We start from the raw sequence: 25,431 nt of genomic DNA, 5'->3' as shown, positions 1-25,431 counted from the left end.
GATGAAAAGAAAGCTGAAAGGGAAAATCAGGAGAGTCACTTCGCTCCAGAGTGCATGGAGTTTACTCAAAACCACAATACTAGAAGTCCAGTTAGATTGTATACCCAAAAGGAGGAAAGGTACCACTAAGTCCAGGAGGATGCCAGCATGGCTAACGGGTACCATCAAGGAAGCCATAAAAAGGAAGAAGACTTCCTTCCAAAATTGGAAGGCCTGTCCAAACGAAGAGAACAGAAAGGAACACAAACTCTGGCAAAAGAAATGCAAGGTGACCATACGGGAGGCAAAAAGAGAGTTTGAGGAATGTAATGTAATGTAATTTTATTTACAGTCATTGACCAAACAGAGAGTAAAAACCAGTAAACATTTTTATATACACACACACACACACACACACACAAAAACACACATATACAGTTTAAGATTGGGGTGATGTTTGAGGAACATTTAGCCAAAAGTATCAAGGGGAATAACAAAAACTTCTTTAAGTACATCAGAAGCAGGAAACCTGCCAGGGAGGCGGTTGGACCATTAGACAATGAGGCAGTGAAAGGGATTGTTAAGAAGGATATGGAGGTTGCAGAGAAGCTGAATGAATTCTTTGCGTCTGTCTTCATGGCAGAGGATACTGAGCATATACCTGTTCCTGAACCAGGCTTTTTAGGGATGGAGGCTAGAGAGCTGAGTCAGATAGAAGTGACAAGGGATGATGTTCTAAACTGTCTGGAAAAACTGAAAGCTAACAAATCACCAGGGCCAGATGGCATCCATCCAAGAGTCCTCAAAGAACTCAAAAGTGAAATTGCCGATCTCCTTGCTAAAATATTTAACTTATCCCTGAAATCAGGCTCTGTACCAGAGGACTGGAGAGTATCAAATGTAACACCGATTTTCAAAAAGGGATACAGGGGCGATCTGGGAAATTACAGGCCGGTTAGCCTAATGTCCATTCCAGGCAAATTGATGGAAAGCATCCTCAAGGATAAAATTGTAAAGCACCTAGAAGAACAGGCCCTGCTGGGAGTGAGCCAGCATGGCTTCCGCAAAGGTAAATCTTGCCTCAAAAACCTTTTGGACTTCTTTGAGAGTGTCAATGAGTGTGTGGATCAAGGTGATCCAGTTGACATCATATACCTAGACTTCAAAAAAGCTTTAGACAAAGTTCCTCATCAAAGACTCCTGAGAAAACTTAGCAGTCATGGGATAAGGGGACAAGTGCATGTGTGGATTGCTAACTGGTTGAAAGACAGGAAACAGAGGGTAGGTATAAATGGAGAGTTTTCACAATGGAGGGCAGTAAGAAGTGGGGTCCCACAGGGATCTGTACTGGGATCGGTGATTTTTAATTTATTCATAAATGATCTAGAAATAGAGGTAAGCAGCGATGTTGCCAGATTTGCAGATGATACCAAACTCTTCCGGGTAGTGAAATCCAAAATGGATTGTGAGCAGCTCCAAAAGGATGTCTCCAGACTGGAGGAGTGGGCGACAAAATGGCAAATGCGGTTCAATGTTAGCAAGTGTAAAATGATGCACATTGGGACGAAAAACCCCAACTTCAAGTATATGCTGATGGGATCCGAGCTGTCGGTGACAGACCAGGAGAGGGATCTTGGGGTTGTGGTTGACAGCTCGTTGAAAGTGTCGACTCAATGTGCGGCAGCTGTGAAAAAGGCCAATTCCATGCTAGAGATCATTAGGAAGGGGATTGAAAATAAAACGGCTAATATTATAATGCCCTTATACAAAACTATGGTGCAACCACACTTGGAGTACTACGTACAATTCTGGTCACCACATCTTAAAAAGGACATTGTTGAACTGGAAAAGGTGCAGAAGAGGGCAACCAAGATGATCAGGGGCCTTTCTTATGAGGCAAGACTACAACACCTGGGGCTTTTTAGTTTAGAAAAAAGACGACTGCGGGGAGACATGATAGAGGTCTATAAAATCATGCATGGTGTGGAGAAAGTTGAGAAAGAGAAATTCTTTTCCCTCTCACACAACACTAGAACCAGGGGTCACTCCATGAAATTGATTGCCAGGAGGTCTAGGACCAAAAAACAGAAGTACTTTTTCACACAACGCATGATCCACTTGTGGAACTCTCTGCCACAGGATGTGGTGAAAACCAACAACCTGGATGGCTTTAAGAGGGGTTTGGATGACTTCATGGAGGAGCGGTGTATCAATGGCTACTAGTCAGAGGGCTGTGGGCCACCCCCAGCCTCAAAGGCAGGATGTCTCTGAGTACCAGTTGCAGGGGAGTAATGGCAGGAGAGAGGGCACACCCTCAACTCCTGTCTGTGGCTTCCAGCGGCATCTGGTGGGCCACTGTGCGAAACAGGATGCTGTACTAGATGGGCCTTGGGCCTGATCCAACAGGGCTGTTCTTATGTTCAGCTGCCACCATTAGACGACAACCTAAAGCATCCATTAAGTTCCTTAGACAACCACCTAAAGCAGTGTTTCTCAACCACCGGTCCCTGGACCGCTGCCGGTCCCCGAAGGGTTGAGTGCCGGTCCCTGACTGGGAGTCAACCCCCCCCCCAACTGAAATCAAGGCACTCACTTCCTCAATTTTGCACATGGCACGGAAGAGGAAGAGTATCACGGAGGCATGGGACCCTTCTTGTGCCTTGCCTCCACTTGCTGCTGAGATCTTCCTACAGCTATCTTATTCCCTATCTTTACAGCTTCAAACTGTATGCGATGCGGGGGCATGGAGGAAAAAGTATGGCAGTGGGCACCACTTGAAGGGCTGCTGGTTCTTGCATGCTCATTGTTTGCAGCCAAAGATTGGTTGATTGAAACCCAGCTGCCTGTTGTGGTCGAGGCGCCTTGAGAGGGAACGCTGTTTCCCTCTTGCATCAGTGGGGCTTGCTTGTATGTTGTTTTCATTGGCCCCATGTAGCTTTTGAATTTTTCTAATGGCCCAACATCCCCTCTCCATTGAGTAATCACAAGCACCTCCACTGCAGACATACTGGAGACAAATTTGTTCACCCAGGCTTTTAGATTCAGGGGTTCTCAACCTTGGGTACCCAGACGTTGGTGGACTTCTACTCCCATAATCCCCAGCCATAATGGCCAAATGCCATTGTTGTTGGGGGTTATGGGAGTTTAACTGAGGGACCCAAGGTTAAGAACCCCTAATATTCCATGTTTGCAAAAGATTCCAAATTTAATTATTTCAATGCTTATATTATTTTCATTCTAAACTGCCCAGAGATGCAAGTTTTGGGCAGTATAGAAGTCTGATAGATAGATAGACAGACAGACTTGAAACCCCTTTACTAACTGCTGGTCCAGGAAACTGCGCATGAAGAATGTAGCGGTCCTTGAAACTCTGCACGAAGAATTTAGCGGTCCTTGACTCCAAAAAGTTTGAGAAACACTGACCTAAAGCATCAGTGGTAGGCAGCTTGACACTTCTCATGTTTCATGGAAGAATTAGGCAATATGGTGTGCCTGGAGCAAGGACCAAGAAATACCAAGGGCGCAGCTTAAATGTCTGACTAACTAGAGGGCTGATCACATCAGGTTTCAAAGCTATTCTGTGACAATGTGTGGCTTCCTTGACCTCTTTTGATGATTGTGAGGTGGAAACCAAAGTTTGCAAGCGGCTTATATGACTTGAGCCACCAGCCCACCAGCCTTATTCTTTGGCCTGCCAGAAGCTTGACCCCTTCTCTGGTTTGCACTGCAGTCTCAGGCAATAAAACCAGATGTATTTGATTGTTTCAGGTGGGCTGCATTTGGCTTAAGGGCAGATTCAGCGCCCAAAGCTGGCACGCTTCAGGGCATGGAGATACGCATTATGATCTGTTAACTTCTGTGGATCAACCTGCTGTTTCTGATCCACAGAAACCTGACAAACTGTTGGGAACCAAACTTGAGGGTAGAAAGTTAGGGCCACAAATTGTGTGGGCTTGAGCCCTCTCCAGACGTCCTTCTATTGGCGCTCTACAGCAGCAAAGTTGTGCCTTCGAGTCAGTGTCGACTCCTGGCGACCACACAGCCATGTGAGCGCCTAAAATGGGGCCAGAAGTCCCACACCAGTCCTGTCAGTCATCCCTGTGAGCATCCCACTCATGGCTAGAGCAGAGTTCGAAGAGGCTAGCGCCTCATCCATGATGGCGAGCACTTCTGTGATCTGGAGGGGTGAGCTCATGGAAGTGCCCCCCCCCAACTGATGAGGCGCTTGCCTCTTCAGATGAATGTGGCTGTAATCACGAGCAGGGTGCAGACAGGGATGACTGACGGAGCTGGGGCAGAACTTCCAGCCCCCGTTTTAGATGCTCTACTCATGTAGAGCGCCTTTAGCATCAAGTCTGATTAAGCTTTGATATACAAGCTGTGATTATTATTATTATCTATAATAAGGCTGCACGTGGAGGTTTTTGTGTACTTTCCCAGTAGCAAAGAGAAGGAGGGTCTCCCGGGACATTCACTCAAATCTGGCGGGGGGTGGGGGGGGCGTTGCATTTCAAACTCTAGTTATTACAAGCTAGGGTGTGGTGGCAGTGAACCAGCTACAGGGGATACAGAAAGTTTTAAAGGAACAGCCTTTGTGGATGAAAGCAAGAGAGCGGATGATTCAGTGGTTAGAGTGTTAGACTAGGGCCGGGGAGACCTGAGTTCAAATCCCCATTCAGCCATGAAACTCACTGGGTGACTCTGGGCCAGTCACTTCTCTCTCAGCTTAACCTACCTCACAGGGTTGTTGTAAGGACAAACATAACAGTGTACGCTCTGGGCTCCTTGAAGGAAGAGCGGGATAGAAATGTAATAAATAAATAGAATAAAATAAAAATAAATAATATATGTACATGTATACTTTTCAACAACAAAAACCATAACACAGTTTACCCCTGCTAACTGAGCAAAGAGACACCTTTTAAAGTGGTGATTCTCTTATATTTAGCAGAGGGAAGGCAACTGGCTCTATCCAAACCCTGCACAGCATCCCTCCCATGACTGCTGCTGCTATCTGCCTTATATTTCTTTTTACTTTGTGAGCACTTTGGGGACAGACACTTTTATGCACTATTTTTCTATGAGAACTTTGGTTGAAGAGCGGTAGTAGTATAGTACATAGCTAAATGAGCAAGAAGATGGTTCCCTGTCCCAAAGGGATTCACACATTCCAAAAAGAAACACAGGGGAGACTCCAGCAAACAGCCACTTGAGAGATGCTTTGCTCCGCCTGACAACCATAAGAGAGGTACCCCTTTAAAAGGTGCCCCTTTGTCCTAGGGATGGGTCCGGACCGGTCCAGAGGCCATTGTAAAGGCCTCCAGACCGTCTGGACCGGTTCAGTCCTGGCCAGTTCAGTCCGGGTGGAGGGGGTTCCTTTAAGGGCGGGGAGGGTTTACTTACCCCTCCCGCCACTTGTCCCCCTCCAGCGCTCGTATTTCTTGTAAGAATTGGGGCGGCAGGATACCTCCCTGCCGCCCCTTGCCCCTCCACAATGCTAAAGACTCTGGCAAGCTAAGCCTCGTCCCAGCGGAGGCCCGGTCTACCCGCCAGCAGGGGCTGAGGCCGGGTAGACCAGGCCTCCGGCGTCGGGGAGACGTGAAGCTCGCGCGCGACGTGCGCATGCGCAAAAGGCTTGCTGGAGCCTTTTGCATTGCGGAGGGGCAAGGGGAGGCAGGGAGGTATCCTGCCGCCCCAATTCTTACAATAAATACGAGCGCTGGAGGGGGACAAGTGGCGGGAGGGGTAAGTAAACCCTCCCCGCCCTTAAAGGAACCCACCCCGCAGTGCCGGACCGCAGCTGTGTGGTTCCGTGCACACCCCTACTTTGTCCAGTTTGCAGGGGTCCTGATGAGACCTGGGATTATTATGCTGGGTGTGGATATTTTAAAGAGGGGGAGGAAGTTTGTGTTAGGAATCCTGGATTCTCTGGGGAGGTAATTAGGGCTTAGTGGGTTAGAATAATGTATGGTACCGCACAGTTGTGTATGATTGCTGAGGGAAGCAGAATGGATGTACTGGCCTGTTGCACAGACATTTTCCCTTCACTATTCACACTCATTTCATAATCACTGCATGTCCTTTCAGCATTGCAACATTCACCGCTAAAAGCTCTGCAGCACAGAACTACCTGAAACTGCCCATCACCATGGTTCCTGAAACAGTGAGTCTGGACTCCACCTTGATTATTTATGGTTGCTGCTTCTATCTGGTCTTCTGCTAAGATGTGCTGCCTCGCAGTTTGAGAAATGTTTTTGATTACCTTTAATTAAATCTGGGTTTTTTAAAAGTTCCTTTCCAGGCCCAATTCAAATCGTTTTGATCATTTAATCCCTATGTGTCCTGCATCCAGTTTATCGGAGGGTCAGGGTCAGGGACCCTCAGGCACACATTTTCAAGAGGAATAATGGGAAGGGAAATTCAGAGGGTAGTTTACAGTTTAGAGGGAAGGGGAGATCAGTGAGAATCACCTCTCCCCTGTAATACCAGCTCTGTGTTAGCGTGGATGTCAGCCACTGTGTTTTAGAAGGCAGCTAAAAACGCTCCTGTTGACAATTATTTTTAAAAACAAAAATCTTCTGATGTCCATTGACCTGGTATGTTGTTTCATCTTACTAGTTCAAACTTGTTTTTATTGTTTGCTTTTGATATGGGGTGTGTGTGTGTGTGTGTGTGTGTGTGTGTGTGTGTGTGTGTGTGTAAACCACCTTGGGTCAAGGCTTGCCTGAAGAAAAGCAGTACTGTATATGTGTTTTGAAATCAGATAAAGACACTCCAGACTGATTCATGGAGGTGTCAACATTAAGTACTTCTCTGTGATCTAGAAAGCTGAAATGTGCTACCCATGGCGTTCAAGACACATTTGGAAAAGGTCAGTTGTGAGATAAGTTTGTAGGCTTATTCTCACGATCAGAACTTGGGTAAAAACATCCTACCCATGTTCAGGAGCTGTGCATGCTCCTGTCTCCTGATTGTGTGAGTTAAAAACAAGGGATGAGGTAGGGAAAGTGATCGTTTGCTAAGTCCCGGCAGCGTAGGACATTTTTTCCTAATACCAGCTTCTGAAGCTGGGGACAGAATCTGGGTAGGGCATGCTTGTCCTATCCAGCTGCGGCTTAGCAAACGGTCAAGCTCCCTGCCTCCTACTTTGTGTTTAACTCACACACAATCAGAAAATGGGAGCATGTGCAGATCCCAAACTTAGATAGGAGATTTCTCCTACCCAAGTTCTGATCATGAGAACCAGCTGTATCTCTGCTGTGAAACAAGAGAAATTAAGTTTCTCGATTAAAAAAATATTCACTTTTCTACCAAAAAAAAGTTCTCAAAGCAGTCTACATTGCAAAAGAAAAGAGCAGATGGTTGCTCCGTTCCCTGCCCGAAAAGAAATCCCAGAGGTCATACACACAACCAAAAAACTGGGTAGGACAAGTATCCTACCCAGGTCTGGGAGCTGTATGTGAATGACCTGACAATCTAAAGATAAACACAAAGGAGATACCAGCAAAAGCCACCAGAGGGATGCTATGCTAGAAATAACAGCTCCCCCTGTAGTGCTAAATATAAGAAAGCAACTACTTGAAAAGGTTAGGGATGTGCATGGAACTGGCTGGCCCGGTTCAGTTCAGGTCCAGACCAGACTCGAACCAGACTGGGCCAGTTTGTTCCGGTACCCCTTTGAACCCCCCCCTCCAGTTCAGTTAGGGGGGGCAGGTTCACGAGGTTGGTTTGGTTTGGTTTGGTTTTTTTACTGGAAAAAATTTTTATGGCACTTACCCCCTCTGGGGGAGTTGTTGGAGGGGACGGGGGGAGGGGTCCATGGAGGTCCCCCCTCCCCCCACTGGCCTCAATGCAGCCCAAACCGGCCCACTGGGGCCTTCCCCATCAGCTCAGAGGCCAATTGTGCAGGCGCAGTGGCCTTCAAAATGGCCACCATGACAAGGGTTTGGGCTGCATTGAGGCTGGGGGGGGGGAACATCTGTGGACCCCCCCCACCTCCAACAACTCCCCTGGAGGGGGTAAGTGCCTTTAAAGAAAATCAATTTGGGGGGAACTAGCAAACCTCCGAACAATCGGGGGGTGTTCGGTACGGGGTCGGATTGAATGAGATGGTTCGGTTCGACCCCAAACCAGCTCAACGTCGAACCAGCTCAACGTCAAGCTGGTTCGCACATCCCTAGAAAAGGTGCCTCTTTGCCTATTTAGCAGGGGATAGTATTGTTTTACACTACTTAGACAGCTGAAATTTTACAAGAATTCGTTAGTTTTGTACTTTACAAGTAGCCTAACATACCAGATGCTCAGGGCTGACTCAAGCAGCCTCTTGTAACTCCTGCTAACAGAATGAAGAGGCATCTTTTAAAAGTGTGATTCTCTTATATTTAGCAGGGGGAGAGCAACTGGCCCAATTCACTCTCAGATCAACATCCTGCCAGGGACTGTTGCTGATTTCTACCTTGTGTTTCTTTTAGATTGTGAGCCCTTTGGGGACAGGGAACCATCTATATATTTATTTTGTACCAGTGGCTAATCCCATGCGTGGCAGTTCTCATGGGAGTTAATGAGCAGCTGGTGATTAGCCATGGGGACGGGGGAGAAAATGGTGGCGGCGGCAGCCGGAGGAGAGGGCAGCGCACCCTCCCTCTCCAGCCCCCCTGCTGGCCAAAAGGCACAAGCACCAGGGGGAATGGCGGTAGGTGGGCGGGCGGTGGAGAGGGCGATGCAGCCTCTCTCTCCAGTCCGCCTGCCGGCCAAAAGGAACAGACTCCGGCGATGGAGATAAGATGATGGTGGCAGGCGGGCAGTGGAGAGGGCTCCTCAGCCTCCCTCTCCGGCCTGCCTTCGGTCATCATATCTTAAGAAGGATATTGTAGAACTGGAAAAGGTGAAGAAGAGGGCAACCAAAATGATAAGGGGCCCGGAGAACCTTCCATATGAGGCTATGCTACTGCATCTGGGGCTCTTTACCTTGGAAAAGAGGTGACTAAGGGGAGACATGATCGAGGTATATAAAATTATGCATGGAGTGGAGAGGGTGGACAGAAAGAAATTTTTCTCCTTCTCTCACAATACTAAAACCAGGGGGTCACCCCATGAAACTGAAGGTCGGGACATTTAGGACCAACAAGAGGAAGTACTGTACTTTTTCACACCGTGCACAATTAATCTATGGAATCATTGCCATGGGATGTGGTGATGGCCACCATCACCGGCTTTAAAAGTGGCTTAGACAGATTCATGGTGGACAGGTCTACTAGTGTGGTGGCTGTGGGCCATCTCCAGCCTCTCAATTCCAGTTGCAGGGGAGCAACAGCAGGAGAGAGGGCATGCACATACCTCTTGCCTGTGGGCTCCCCAGAGGCATCTGGTGGGCCACTGTGTGAAACAGGATGCCAGACTAGATGTGCCTTGGGCCTGATCCAGCAGAGCTGTTCATATGTTCTTAACATGATGGTGATGATGGGAGTTGTAGTTCAGCATAATTTGGGGACCCAAGTTTGAGAACCTTGGCCTGTGGGAGTTCCATTGCCTCTTCAACCCTTGAATAAGCTGTGGGGAGGATTTTCAGTAGCAACCAGGAATGCATATCAGTGCTTGCAGAATTCCAGCTAAATTGACTAGTATGTCAATAAATCTATATTTTCCCCTTTTGCTTTACTTGTATATTCATGTGATGATGGTGATATATACAGACGGCTTTTCAGTGGTATTATTAATCAATATGTGCTCCATCCTGCAGGCGACTGACAAAATCCCCCCCGTCTACACCATTATAGAATCACGTTGGCCTTGTATAGGTGACATTCTGAAGGAACCAAGTTGTTCTCGGTCTACTTGGCGCATGACATTTTCTGCTAAAGATGAACACAGTGCTGTCACTATCCAGACCAACACAAATCCCACTGGTCTGTCATGCACCCCACTGGAAGATGACGACAGGGAGGTCATCTGTGACTATAAGTGAGTATATCCATGCTTTCTAGAAATCTGTGTAACTTAGTGTAGAAAAGGATGAGTGATGTGGAAGTTCACAGGTAACATAGAATCCTGCTTTTAAAGAAGAAGCCAGAAAGTTACTAGTTCTAAGGAGTGCAGGCAGAAAAGCTTTAACAGTACGTTGGCAGCTTCATAAAGCTGTATATAAATATTTGTAGTAGTTTGTAGTAGTAGCAAAGGGGACCATTCATGCTTATTATCATAAGACTAGCTCTCCTTCCCCAACACTGGTATTTGAATGAAGAGTCCCACAAATCAACCCCTTGTTCTCTTTTCCTGTGCTACTAGGGCTCCTGGTTGGAAGGAGGAGGGGATTACACACAGCTGAATTTGAGATGCTGTCCCAGCAGCCCAGAATCCCCTTGGTCCTGGGAATCAGGTGATCCCAGGAATAACAACATGCTATGCAGCTTCTAGATCTGCTGAACTGTCTTGGCCTTCAGCAGTTTGTTGTTGAGGGAGGCTAGCAGTTCACCTGACTACTTGCCTGTCTGTGGCAATTTGCCTGTCTGCTAGCCATTGGACCAGAATGTTACAGAAGCCCCTATTAGTCACAGCTCCCCATCATTGGCCCATGCAACAAAATACATTTCTGTATGATCATCACACATGTCGATCTACGCACTGCTTAAATGTTTTTTATTAAAAACAAATGTTTTTAATAAATAAATAAAAGAAGTGCAATATATTTGAAGCAGTCCTCCTAACATAAACCAACAGCACCCTCTTGAGTTTTCCACTGGTCCAGCAAAACTGCACAGCAAAGATTAAGGACTTTTCCAGACAGCAGTTTACTACGGGTTTTTTTTTTTTTTTTAATCTTCTGCAGTAGTTTCTCATAGGCTCTTGCACATATTCTAAACATTGTTACAGTACTATCAAACTAGCACCAGTTAAAAGATATTATGACCATTTCCCTATCTTCAGGATATACTGATGATTTTACATTACAGCATAAAATGGCTAATGAGTCAAAGAATAGCTGATAACCCATAATGCTGGTAACAATCTACTGTCAAAATCCAGGCACTTATGGACAGAGACAAAAAAGATGAATTAAGTAAGCACATACATTTGCATATCTCCAGCACTGATCAACACATGCTGGATAAATATGAATTGCTCTTCTGAAGTCAGGTACCACTGCATTAATAATTTATAATAGCTCTCTTTTAAACTCATTCTTCATAGAAAATATGGGGCTTTCCACAACCAAACACATGTTGCCTCTAGTATAATACAACCTACTCACACACCAAAGCTGCCTTCTTCTTTTTCCTACCCCAGTCCTTGGTTTTGAGAAAATTAAACATGATATTCTAATGTTCCCACAAGCACCAAAACAGAAATATGCACCCAAATGTACAAATTTCCAAAAGCCCACAGGGCTATTTTCAAAGTGCAGAATTAAAGATGCCACTGTATGTATCTGGTTGTGCCAGCCTGTAAATTCCTCCCATGGCCTTCTGTCTGACATTCTGCCATACATCTAACAACACTAGGAGGATGCCAGCATGGCTAATAATTAAAGATAAGGAAACTATAAAGGGGAAGAAGACTTCCTTCAGAAATTGGAAGGCCTGCCCAAATGAAGAGAATAGAAAGGAACAATTGTGGGATAAGGGGACAGGTTCCTGTGTGGATTGGTAACTGGTTGAAGTATAAATGGGTAGGTATAGATGGACAGTTTTCACAATGGAGGAACTAAGAAGTGGGGTCCTCCAGGGATCTGTTCTAGGACCAGTGCTTTTTACTTTATCCTCTCAAATAAAACGCTTTGTGTCCGTCAGTGGACGGACACCAAGCGTGTGTCCGTGCCTCCCTGGCCTGTTCTGGGCATGCGCGGAGCGCATGCCCAGTTCGGCCAAGACAAAAACGGACACAGCCACCAGGCAGCCATCTTGGTGGCTTCGCCCGGCCGCGGAGAGGACAGAAGCGGCCGCCACGAAGCCGGGGAAGAGGAGGCGGGGAAAATTGGCCAAGGCGGCGGCAGAGCCGCCGCCTCAGCCACAGAAGAGACGGAGACCGAACCGGGGAGACGGGGACCAGGGACCGGGGGCCGAGCGGAGGCCATTAAAATCTTAAAAAGAAAATGCTGCCCCCGCCGTTGCCGCTGAACTCCCACCCTCCCTCCCAACTTCCGACACCACCTTACCCTGGCCCATGTCAGTTGGGGGAAAAAGTCCTTAATTGAAGAGGGAGAGAGGATCGCGCAAGCAGTGCTCCTCTCTGAGCAAAGGCTCTGCCTGAACTGGCGCTTTGGGCGGAAAGGACGCAAGAGACATCCTTTCCGCCCAAAGCGCCAGTTCAGGAAGAGGCTTTGCAAAGAGAGAAGCACTGCTTGCAAGCTTCTCTCTCCCTCTTCAATTAACGACTTCCCCCCGCAACTGACATGGGCCAGGGTAAGGTGGTGTCGGAAGTTGGGAGGGAGGGTGGGAGTTCGGCGGCAACGACAGGGGCAGCATTTCTATTTAAGATTTCCACAGCCTCCGCTTGGCCCCCATAAAGAGAGGAGGAAAAGGCTAGCGCCCGTTATTAACGGGCTAAAAAAAACTAGTTCATACATAATCTAGAAGTCGGAGTAAGCAGTGAGGTGGCCAAACTTCCAGATGACACTAAACTATTTAGGGTAGTTAAATCCAAAACAGATTTGAGGAACTCCAAGAGGATCTCTCCAAATTGGGGGTGTGGGCAACAAAACGGCAAATGCAGTTCAATGTTAGCAAGTGTAAAGTGATGCATATTGGGGCAAAAAAAAAACCCAATTTCACATATACGCTGATGGGTTCTGAGCTGCCAGTGACTGACCAGGAAAGGGACCTTGGGGTCATGGTGGACAGCTGGTTAAAAGTGTCAACTCAGTGTGTGGCACCTGTGAAAAAGGCCAATTCCATATTTGGTATAATTAGGAAGCGGGTTGAAAATAAAACTGCTAATATAATATCCTTATGCAAATCTATGGCACAGTCACATTTGGAGTAACTCTGTACAGTTCTGGTCACCATCCCCCCAAAAGGACATTATAGAACTGGAGACAGTGCAGAAGAGGGCAAGATGATCAGGGGCTAGAATACCTACCTTACAAGGCAAGGTACACCTACCTACAACACCTGGGGCTTTTTAGTTTAGAAAAAAGATGACTGAGGGGCAACATGATAGAGGCCTATAAAATTATGCATGGCGTGGAGAGAGTGGGTGGGGAGAAATCTTTACCCCTGGACTTCAGGGCCGAAGTCAAGGGCTTCCACACCCCCTAATCCTCTTTAGTCTGTCCTGAGTGGTGTGGTTTGTGCCTCAAGAACCTACATGTTAAAAAATGATGCTTAACTTGCAGTGGGGGGCAGGCTCCAAAGGCCTTTAGGTCCAGGCTCCAAAATTACTTAGGAGCACCTCTGGAAACAGTCATCTGAAGTGGCGCAGCAGGGAAATGCTTGACAAGGACATTGTAGAACTGGAAAAGGTGCAGGAAAGGGCAACCAAGATGATCAGGGGCCTAGAGCACCTTTCATATTGTCACACCCTCAATCTCAGATAGCGAGGAGGAAGGGGAAGCTGACAGCCTTTCAGCTGATGCAGGGGTGCCTGAGGGGCAGAGCCCAGCTGTCAGTTCCCAAGAGACGGCTGAGGAAGGTGCGTCTGATGTTTTAGAGCAGGCACAGCAGTCTGAGGCAGCAGAGACAGCGACAGACAGACTAGAAGATGAGTTGTGCAGGCAACCCCCACTGACTCCAAAGCAACGGCGTGTCACAAGGCGCAGAGTACAGCTGGAAACTATCAGGAGTAAACGCCTCTTGCAGAGGCCTGATAAGCCTTGAATCCCTGCCAGCTGAGAGTTATCAGCTTGGACTATAAAGCACGTCAGCAGCTTTCTTTTAGCTGCTGGAAGACAACATTTGTCAACCCTCGTGTCGACAGCTTTCAGCCCGAGCCTGATATAAATAACTATTCCGAGCCGTGTTTCATTTCTGCAGCCCAGTTGGTATTGTGGACTATCTTCCTGGACTTCCCTTCTGGGTGGCCAGATTGCTGACACATACTGTATGAGGCAAGGCTACAACACCTGGGGCTATTTAGTTTAGAAAAAGACAACTGCGAGGAGACATGATAGAGGTCTATAAAATCATGCATGGTGTGGAGAAAGTAGACAGAGAGAAATTCTTCTCCCTCTCACATAACACTAGAACCAGGGGTCATCCCATGAAATTGATGGCCAGGAAATTAAAGACCAACAAACGGAAGTACTTTTTCACACAATACATAATCAACATGAATACTCTGCCACAAGCTGTGGTGACAGCCCACAACCTGGATGGCTTTAACAGGGGGTTTGGATAACTTCATGGCAGAGAGGTCTATCAATGGCTACTAGTCGGAGGGCTGTGGACCACCTCCAGCCTCAAAGGCAGGATGCCTTTGAGTACCAGTTGCAGGGGAGTAACAGCAGGAGAGAGAGCTTCCCCTCTACTCCAGCCTGTAGGCTTCCAGCGGCATCTGGTGGGCCACTGTGTGAAACAAGATACTGGACTAGATGGGCCATGGGCCTGATCCAGCAGGGCTGTTCTTATGACTAACAAGCAGAAGGTTGCCGGTTCGAATCCCCGCTGGTACTATATCAGGCAGCAGCAATATAGGAAGATGCTGAAAGGCATCAGCTCATACTGTGCGGGTGGAGGCAATAGTAAACCCCTCCTGTATTCTACCAAAGAGAACCAAAGGGCTCTGTGGGCACCAGGAGTCGAAATCGACTTGACGGCACACTTTACCTTACCTCTGGAAACAAGAGACTGAACTAGATGGGCCTTGGGGCTGATCCAGCAGGGCTGTTCTTGTGTTCACTACCACAATTCCAACATAGAATTCTAGGCCCCTGTTTACTAATTCCCTGAAAATCTAGCACACAACAGATTTGGCTTTTAAAAAAGCAAGTCACTTTCTAGCTTTAAAAACCTTGGAGAACCAAAATCTGCCAAGAGTGCTGAGGCTTCTTCATTCTGCAGTCTTTCCACACAGAACCCAATTCTTGCCTGATTGCATTTGCCTCTGTCTATGTTCTAGAGCAGTGGTTCCCAGCCTGGGAGCCTCCAGATGTTGCTCAATTACAACTCTGAGCAACCCCAAGTAGTGAAGTATGCAAATAAAGTGATAACTTATCTTAATCAAATTTTCCATTGTAGAGTAAACCAAATGCTTTAACCCTGCACCCTCGTTCTGCTGATGCCCAGTATGCCTCTGAACTTTCCATTCTTGGCCTTTGCACTTATTCTTTTGTCCCTTTTTGCAGGTCAAACTGCTGTTCTCCTTCTGCAGAGTTCCTGATCAGTGATGAGAATGGAAACACAAACACTTTCACTATACCTCAACCAAGATGAAGTTCAACAGATACAAATGTAAAGTCCGATGTTTGGGTAAGAGAAACTGAATGCATAAGTACATGATGATGATGATTTATTTATTTAATGTATGTACCGCCTGACTTGAGAGGCTCTAGGCGGTTCTGGGGAGACATGATGGGGGTCCTGGCTTAGCAGCAGGCCATTTGCAAGTATTCTACATGTCTTAGTGGAAAAGTTGAACATGAATCAGCAGTGTGATGCAGCACCTAGAAAAGCTAATGCAGTCTTAGGCTGCATTAATGGGAGCATAGTGTCCAGATCATGAGAAAGAATTGTTCCCTACTATCTTGTGCTCATCAGACTTCATTTGGAATACAGTGTTCAGTTCTGTACCCCACATTTTTAAAAGGACATTGATAAACTGGAGAGGGTTCAGAGGAGGGCAACAAGGATGGTGTGGAGCAGGCTTCCCTCTAAGGTGCGTGCGTGCATGCACCAACCCCTGAGCCCCCGCACAGCCATTTCTGGCGGGCATGCAATCTTTGCTACATCCGCCACCACTGCCCAACTGCCCGGCACCCCATTTCCCTGGCCAGGAAGGGAAGCATTGCCCCATTTCCCCCTCTCCCCTGGCCACTGCTGCTGTGCCAACGCCGCTCCCCCCCCCCGGGTGTGTGTGTGTGATGTGTGCACACTGCCTTAATAGTGCCACCCAGAACAAAACTCTTTCTGCTCAATTGTGATAAAAATTAGAGGGAACACTGGTGTGGAGACTATAAACCAAGTCCTATGAAAAACACTTGAAGGAACTGAGTACTGAGAAGAGACGATTAAGGAGAGAGTTATCTGAAGGGCTGCTACATAGAAGGAGCAGTGGACTTGTTGTTCCTCAGGGCAGGACTAGAACCAATGCGTTGAAATTATAAGGAAGCAGATTAAGGTTAGACATTAGGAAGAATTTCCTAACTATAAGAGCCGTTTGACAGTGGAACAATCTGCCTCATTTTGGCGTTTTCCAGATTGCACGCTGCCACGTGTCCCATAAGTGCCCCTCCATATTGCCAGTGTTTTGACATAGCGCTCACTGCGCTGTCAGCAGGGTGCCGTCCATATTTCCGATGCCTTGTTTTGGATTGTAATGATGTGTTATGGCCCTATAATGTGGTAATAGCATTGCAGGAAAGTAGCTGTATTTTTCCATGGTAGGGAGGCTTGCAACGGAGTTTATGTGTTGCAGCATGTTGCAGTATGGACAGTTCTCCCCTACCCACGGTGCTTGCTTCCTCTGCCCCCTCGCCACAAGGGAGAGAAACAAGCAGGGAGAAATCTCAGCTTTCCCCTCCTTTCCTCCCCACAGATCCCAAACCCCACACCTCCCTTCTCCTCTGCTTGCTTCCAATATAACTTGAGCTTGTAAACACAGAAGGGGAGGGGATATGGAGGGGAAGAGAAGAGATTGGAGGGGTTTTATTATTATTTTTCCAGAGCATTCCCCTTTTAATTTGCTACTTTGGCCAGAGACTCATACTAGTGCAGCTGAGCAGATTTCTGAATCCAACCCTTTCTCGTGCACTTTTACTGAAGAGGAAGCCCATTGAACTAAATCATTTACTTCTGTGCAATCCCACTTGCTTACTACAAGGCAAAGGACAGGGAGAAAGAAGAGTCACTTACTTAAAAGGAAGCCCATTTAACTGAATCATGATTCATTTACTTCTGTGCAATCCCACAGCCCTCCCTGGAGGAGCGCTCACCTCCCCTCCACTTCTTCCCTCCCATTTATTTATTTATTTATTTATTTATTTATCTTGAGGAGCACCAGTTCCTGTCTTTCCCCCTCTCCTGGCTCACCACAGGATCCCTTTCAGTCCCCACCCCAATAAGCAGTTCCTTTGTTTTGTCACTCCAAAGGATTTCCTCACACACCACACTCCCTCTCTTTTTAAAAAATCCACCCACCCACCCCCGGTTATTGCTTGAGCAAAACAGAAATGATGCAAGACAAAGTTAGATTTTTGTTTTGGAACTGCGCTTCCCCCTGCTGGCGGATTTGCACAAGGCAGCCAAGAAGTTTCCAAAAACAATTTAAAAATTCACATCACCTTCCTACCGCAACTCCATTGGCCAAAATGGAGCAGGAGGAAGGGCAGATAAACATGTTTCAAGGACAATATGGACAGTCCTGCCTTGAAAACACATTGCAATGGATGGAAAATATGAATGGCCACCAGCCTACAATGAAGCATTGAATAACACTTTACTCTCAGTTTTAAACCATTGCACTGTCACACTTTGCAACACTTTACCTGTTGCAAATCTCGTAGTTTGGAAAACACTGTAGTGGTGAGCTCTCCTTCCCTAGAGGTTTTCAAACAGAGGCTGGATAGCCATCTCTCAAGGATGCTTAGCAGTTTCCTGCGATGAGCAGGGGGTTGGGCTAGAGCAAAGGTCCAAGCTATAGTTTATTGTGTCTGGGGAAGATGGAAATTGTAGTTCAGCAGCATCTGGAGGACCACAGGTTGGGAACCTCTGGACTAGAAGACCTCCAAGGTCCCATCCAACTCTAAAATTCAATTCTTCCAACTGCCCCTTTCCTTTTGTGGACTAGTGAGCTACAAGACACATAACATATTGTAGTGAGTTCAGAGTTGTTATTATGAATACTAGCTGGTTATCTCTTTGATATCCAAATTACTTTTCCAGATTACAGGAAAACACACTATAAAAAGAGCTTGTGCATAAATATAAGGCAAGAGGTTACAGAGCATCCAGACAGTCCCACAGATTCTCTTTGCCTTTTCTTCCGTGATCTGATGGGCAGGTCACATGAGAAGCAGACTCCTTGTGTGTTTTCTGCTGCGCTACCTGCTAGCCAGCTCTTGTTTTTCATGATTAATTCACATTCACCTGGGAGTTATTCACACTTGGCTTCAGGTAAATGTTGAGTGAAGCCACTTCGAACTACACTCGCGGCATTGAGGGAAGCAGCCCCTCCGCTCTGCTCTCGGTTTTCTTTTGAAATAAGTCCACATGCTGGTGTCAGTGTTTTCCTTCTCACCAATGGGAGGATGGGGAGAGAGAGCTCCATACAGAGATAGATCTGCATTTGTAAAGAGACCATGCCTCTTATCATGCTCATGATTCTATATAAGCGCCTCTCCATGTTTGCTCCGGTGTTTTCAGAAAAAGTAGCTTAAAACCAGCATTTTAAAAATCTGGAAATACCTCAAGATAAGCTAGAATTTGCAAGACAAAGCCCGACATGTGTGTGGAGTTGGTCCAAGAATCTCAACGGAACTTCAGGGTAAGTTTGGCTGGTGTGTGAACGCACCTACTCTTTCCCGAAGGAGATTTGGGGCAGAAGCCCTGTGTGTAAAGCCTCCAGGATGCTTCCCAGATTACCCGCTCAACAGCGGCAAAATGCTTTAGTTCAGGCACCAAACTGCATTCAAAACATAAGTACCAAGGCTACCAGCAGGGAGAGCAGTCTCACAAAAAGTAACAACCAGAAAATACAGCAACCTTTTTACACCAGACATACAATGTGATAGCAATACATCGCAGCAATTAAATCCGAAACAAGGCTTCCGAAATGTGAATGGCACCCTGCTGGCAGCGTAGGGACTGCGGTGTCACAACACAGGGAGTGTGGAAGCACATTTCGCTGGTACATCGTGACCCCATTGCAAGGTCTAATCTGGAAAGCGACTAGAAAAGTAGTTTGAAAAGTGGCGGGTAAATCACAGAAAGCAAGAGCTGGCCAGCAGGTGGTGCAGCTGAAATCATGCCAAGAGAGGAATCCTACCCAGTTCTTGTCTCACATAAGATCACTCCCCCACCATCCTACCTTGTTTGCTCACACGCCATCAAATTATTGGTGAAGTACATTTGAGATAGGAAAGACCTATTCTATCTATCAGCTACATTATGAGAGGAGAGCTGGTCTTGTGGTAGCAAGCACATGACTTATCCCGTTAGCTAAGCAGGGTCTGCCCTGGTTGCATGTGAATGGGAGATTTGATGTGTGAGCACTGTAAGATATTCCCCTTAGGGGATGGAGCCACTCTGGGAAGAGCAGAAAGTCCCAAGTTCCCTCCCTGGCATCTCCAAGATAGGGCTGAGATAGACTCCTGCCTGCAACCTTGGAGAAGCCACTGCCAGTCTGTGTAGACAATACTGAGCTATATGGACCTATGGTCTGACTCCGTATATGACAGCTTCCTATGTTCCTAAATATCAGGAATGTGCACAGCTCCTGAAGCTGAGTAGGACACCCTTGTCTTACCCACTTTTCAAATGTGTGAACTGCCATATACACTATCACTGAACTACAGTTCCATTCCCCCTAGAATCTAGACAACATCGCTGCCAACCCATTGCATTACAATATTCCCCAAGTTATCCTGCTGTTTTTTCTCAAAACTGATTTGTGGCAATTTCTTGATAGAAATGCAACTGCAGTGCCAGCCTGTCTAGTATGGAATGGCAAAGCGCCATTAAAGCTTTTTCCTACTACTTGACCATTAATTAATAATCTTTCTCATTGCCCCTGCTTTTAAAACCGCTGCTGCTTCTCAGCAACATGCCCTTTAGTTTGTTGTTTCCTTCATCCTGGCCACAGCCTTACTGAATTGACTTTTTAGCTAGTTGGTTCCTTCTTCCTGCTAGTGTTCAGAACCTATTGCAGTCAGAATAATTGCTCCTTCGTTTAAAAGAAAAATCACTATTGAATTGCATAGTTGTGATAACCATTTTTTTAAAAAGAAGGTGCAGATATGACTGCAAAGAAGAAATCAGCCATTAAAGGGTCTACTAGCAAGGAACAGGCAACTGACTAGCAATGCCATGGCCAGAATAAAGGAAATAATTACATGTATTTCAACAAATTGTTGTGCTTTTAATTATTGTAAATTGCTGTGGCCTTGTTGTGGGAAAGTGGATAGAAAGTAATTAATAAATCAATTAATCAAAGGGTCAATAGCCAAGAAGCAGAAGCCATGTTAGAAGAAAGACACAAAGAGGAAATGGCTAATTAAATACAATTACATTTGTAGCTACAAGAAGTGGGGCCTGTGTTGAGCAGGAATTACTTCTGAGCAAATATATTAAGAACTTGCTGATAAGGATGGGCTTTGTGGGACTGTTGAATATAGTGCTATAGTCAATGCTGTGTATAACTGGTGTTCTAATTCCACTTCCAGCAAGTTGCAGAAGAGCAATGGCTCAGGAGCCGGAAAAGGATTTCGGGTGGAAGTAGCCCCAAGGGAGAAACAGGGAGATTGGGAGGCAGGCAGGCAGAGTTGCTACCTTCCTTCTGGACAGAAGACTGTACATATATACATAACAGACAGAAATTCAACAGGTTTTCCCATAACTACTACTCCTTGCCAGAGTTTGAGCTACACCTGTTGAACTTCCATGTCAGTAGTATTCCTCGACTAAATAAACAAATAAAGACACAGGGGAAAATGTGCGACCTCAAAGCCCGGACTCCTGGCTTTTCTGGGAGGGAGGGAGTCTAGTGGATTCGTGGTAGGTATAGCCTGGCTAAAATAGCTTATGCTTTGATTCTACATGAAATCTTTCTCTCTCTCTCTCTCTCTCTCTCTCTCTCTCTCTTCCCAGTTGAGCTGCATCAAATCACATCTCTGGTTTTGTAATGCCATATGTACTAGCAAGAAGATATTATACAGAACCTGAACTGACAAATGGTAACCTGACCACATCTGCCTTCTCCATTACACTCAGAGCCAAATAAAACAAATTTTAGAAAGTGATTATTTTTGTTTTGTCTTATTAATTAATTACAACACTAGAAGCCAAAATAAAATACCAAAAAAAACACAGACTGCAAGATATTGCTATTGTTAATGACAATAGCTAATAATAATCAGATCATTACTAAGACAATTCCATGCCATTTCAATTAAAGAGAAAACTTCATAGAACTAGATATAGACCTGGTGAGATACGATCCTCCCCATCTCTGGCAATTTTCAAAAAACACCTGAAAACCCATCTTTTCACCCAAGCTTTCTCAGCTTCCTAAATTTTGGGGGTTTTAATATATGGTTTATTTTAAAATTAAAAACCCGATTTCGGGATTTTAATCACTGTAATTGTTTAATTGTTGTTTTAAGATGTTTTTAAATTGTTAATTGTTATATTGTTTTTAATTTGTTTTCGCTTTTTACTGTTTTAGTGTTTTATTTTAATTGTAAACCACCCTGAGCCATTTTGGAAGGGCGGTATACAAATCAAATCAATCAATCAATCAATAATAGATATTGTCATTGTGTCTATTATTCCAAAGGCTACAACCTTTATAAATGGATACACAATGCAAATTACATCTGTTTACAGTGCCTCTTCTAATAATTTATACTATTCTTTTTTAAACTAAAGAGTGCCCATCAGTTTGAAGTGCCAGAGAAGGGTACCCTAAACATTTCCTAGCAGAAACTGGGCAAAGCCCATCTTACATTGCAGAGGCTGGGCTGCACCACGAAGTGACAACAAAAAAAACAACTCAGTTAAAACAATCTACTGAATTACACAAACAGCAACAAAATTTAAAAGCAACAGCACAAAGGCTAAATATTAATTAAAATAGAATACTTATTAGAATTAGATTTCAAATGGCTCTTGAAAGAGAGGGTTTTTAAGCTTTTTTAAAAACTTGTCGGGGAGGGAGCATGGCAAAGCTCCTCTGGGAGGGCATTCCAAGGACAGGGGGTCACAACTGAGAAGACCCTCTGGCCAAAACTGTATTGGCAATGGTGCCAAGAGCAGAGCCCACGAAGAGGAATGAAAGACCCCAACAAGTAACATCGTGAGTCAAAGTAGTTGTAATGTTGAACATGTTTGAATCCCATGCTTGGGATTCTCCACATTTTGTTGTCAAGCAAATGCAGCTGCATTTGCTGCACCACAGACTGAAGGCCTTCTTTCCCCCCCTCTGCAGCCAAGCATGTCCCTTTGTAGCTATCCTGCCTTTGGAAAAGGCTGCAGGTGCAAAGGTCAACTGTTGCTGAGCCTCAGTATAGGCCCAACTGTGTTATGGGGCCGCTGCATCAAATAGCAGGTTTTTAGTGCCATTATGGACAGTAGAATCTATATATTTAATTCTCTTAAACGTACCCGTCACTAATCCCATGTGTGGCAGCTCTCGAAAGAGTTCGGAGAACTGCCGGATAGCAATGGGGACGGGCGGAGAAAAGAAAATGGTGGCAGCCAGCCAGTGGGCCAAGGAGTAAATGGTGGCAGCTGGCCAGGGAAATGATGGCTATGGTGGTCAGGTGGAAAAGGCAAGGGCGTTGGGCAACTGGCGGGTGGCCAGAGGGAGGGAGGGCGGCTGAGAAGCAGCTGGCAGGAAAGTCTAGTCGGCCGGCCGGGGGAGGGGAAAGAAGCAGGAAATGACAACGGCTCTGGCGGTCAGGTGGAGAAGGCAGAGTGGCGGGTGGGTCGGCGGGCAGCTGAGAAGCAGCTGTCCGGAAAGCCTGGTTGGCTGGGCTGGGGGGAGAAGAAGCAGGAAATGATGACAGGTCAGGCAGAGAAGGCAGGGGCGGGTGGCCAGATGGCGGGTGGCTAGAGGGAGGGTGGGCGGCTGAGAAGCAGCTGGCCAGAAAGCCCGGTCAGCCAGGCAGGGGGAAGAAGCCGGCCAGCCCACCAGCCAAAAAGTGCCAGGGGGGCCAAGAAGCAGGCGGGGGAAAGAAAAAGCGGCCCAGCGGGGGAGAAAAAGGCAGCGTTGGGTGGGTGGACCACCAGAGGCACAGACATTTTGCGCCCGGCCCAGCTAGTATCACTTATTTGATGTATCCTTTTTTTTAAACCGTAGAAGGGAAGATGTGAAGAAATTTGTTTTATATTGGTCAGAAGATCGCAGCTAAGGTGTTGTATTCTGTAGCAGGGATGGAGTGCCTGTAATTCACTGTCCCTGTCACTGTAATTCACGCAACCTTTTCCCCTTCAAATATCCAACTTTCTCCAGTGGTTTCATGTGATTAATATTGTTATTAAAAATATTTATATACTGCCTTCCAACAACAAAAAGTTCTCAACACAGTTTACATAGCAAAACAAATCATTTATTTATTTATTTATTTGACATATTTTTATACCGCCCAAAACTTGCATCTCTGGTCGGTTTACAACAAGATAAAAACAGAAAGTAAAACATTAGTTAAAAACAAAAGTAAGAAATTTAAAACACAACAATTTAAAATTTCTAAAACAATACTTTAAAACAGCATTAAAACAACCAAAACAATATTAATTAAAAGCCTGGGAGAACAGATGTGTCTTTAAAGACTTTTTTAAAGCTGTCAGCGATGGGGAGACTCTTATTTCACTAAGGAGTGCATTCCAAAGCCTCGGGGCAGCAACGGAGAAGGCCCGTCCCTGAGTAGCCACCAGACGAGCCGGTGGCAAATGCAGATGGACGTCTCCAGATGATCTCAGTGGGCGGTGGGGTTCATAATGAAGAAGACGTTCTCTTAAATACCCAGGGCCCAAGCTGTTTAGGGTTTTATAGGTTATAACCAACACCTTGTATTTTGCCTGGAAACATATCGGCAGCCAGTGTAGCTCCTTCAGTACACGGGTAATATGGTATCTCCTAGATGACTCAGAGACCAGCCTGGCTGCCGCATTCTTAACCAACTGTAGTTTCCGGACTACATACAAGGGTAGCCCCACATAGAGTGCATTGCAGTAATCCCGTGTGGAGGTTACCAGCAGATGTACCACTGTTTTGAGGTCGTTCACCTCAAGAAACGGACGCAGCTGGCATATCAGCTGAAGGTGATAAAAGGCACCTCTGGCCACTGCCTCAACCTGGGACACCAGGGAGAGGTTTGGATCCAGAAGCACCCCCAGACTGCGTACCTGTTCCTTCTGGTACACAGAGGAACTCTGAATCATGTTCAGTTCTCTGCCCCATGATTCTCTGCCCCAAATAGAGTTGCCATGCCCCTCAGAATTTCAGGTTTCACCCAGATTTTAAGCATCTCACCCAGACTGCTTAGCTCACCCAGATTTGCCCAGATTTCAGCCTCCTCCTCCTCCTCCTTCTAGCTAATCTCTAGCCCTCATAGAGCTTAGGAGCTTCATGTTTTTGTTGTTTTACATTTGGGATCATCAACACGTGATCCCACAACTACAGTCTGAAGTGACAAATCATTGCATCAATTTTTATTACAGCCACTGGCCAGCAGAAGAAGCGATAAATCTAGAAAAGACCATACCACATGCAATTACTGCATAACTGGCCCTGAATGTTCAACACAAGGGATACAGCCCCACCAGCCTCAAGATGGGCCTACTACAAGGCTCCTCCTCACAAACCACTTCCACTCTTCCATTGTGCTAGAAACTGGAAATGCTGTAGCATAATACAAATGGTTAAACTGCCAATTATTCTATGGACTATGGAACTGCCTGAGTTGGATCATTGGTCCATGTAGCTCACTACTCTCTACACTGACCAGCTACAGCTCCCCAGGGTTTCAGACAGGGGTATTTCCCAGACTCATCTGGAGATGCCGGGGACTAAACTGGAACCTTCTACATGTAGAATCGTGGAATATTAGAGTTGGAAGGTACCTCGGAGGTAGCCTCCTGCTCAGTGTTCCCTCTAACAAGGATTCCCAGATGTTGTTGACTACAACTCCCAGAATCCCCAGCTGCAATGGCTTTTGTTTGAGGATTATGGGAGTTGCACAAGTCCCCCAGAGTTTCCAGCCATGTACATTGCTGAGTGTGTGTTTTGTTCATGCACCCAACAATGGACACAGCTGGAGCTTGTGGGAGAGAGGGGTGAGGCCCCCAGGATTATGGGAGTTTGCTTGGGGAATCTGGGAATCGCTGTTATAGGGAGTACTGCTCCGGCTCAGTGCAGAAAGCTGTACAACATCCCTGACAGATGGTTACCCAGCCTCTGATGGAAAAACCTCCAGCAAAGGAAACCCCACAGACTGTTTCACTGTTAAACAGCTCTTACAGTTAGGAAATCCAACCTAATGTCTAGCCTAAATCTACTTCCTTGAAATTTTGACCCATTGTTCTAGTACTGCCCTCAAGAGCAGCAGAGTACAAGTCCGCTCCTTCTACGTGACAGCAGATC

At 46.1% G+C, this 25,431-nt stretch overlaps 1 protein-coding gene across 1 annotated transcript in view; it reads left to right on the top strand.

Moving 5' to 3' along the window:
* Nucleotides 1-21,085, top strand: part of LOC128348239 (von Willebrand factor A domain-containing protein 7-like) — a 78,510-nt gene extending 57,425 nt beyond the window's left edge. The window contains exons 15-18 of the mRNA XM_053303995.1: nt 6,067-6,142; nt 9,719-9,939; nt 15,257-15,380; nt 20,934-21,085. Of these exons, the coding sequence (XP_053159970.1) occupies nt 6,067-6,142; nt 9,719-9,939; nt 15,257-15,344 (385 nt within the window). The 3' untranslated portion in view covers nt 15,345-15,380; nt 20,934-21,085. The remainder of the gene's footprint in view (nt 1-6,066; nt 6,143-9,718; nt 9,940-15,256; nt 15,381-20,933) is intronic.
* The last annotated feature ends 4,346 nt before the right edge of the window (nt 21,086-25,431 follow it).

Source organism: Hemicordylus capensis, chromosome 2 (genome assembly GCF_027244095.1).
Source record: "Hemicordylus capensis ecotype Gifberg chromosome 2, rHemCap1.1.pri, whole genome shotgun sequence".
NCBI classification, from domain to species: Eukaryota; Metazoa; Chordata; class Lepidosauria; order Squamata; family Cordylidae; genus Hemicordylus; species Hemicordylus capensis.
Note: the sequence above shows the minus strand (reverse complement) of the source record. Positions and strands in the feature narration are given on the sequence as shown.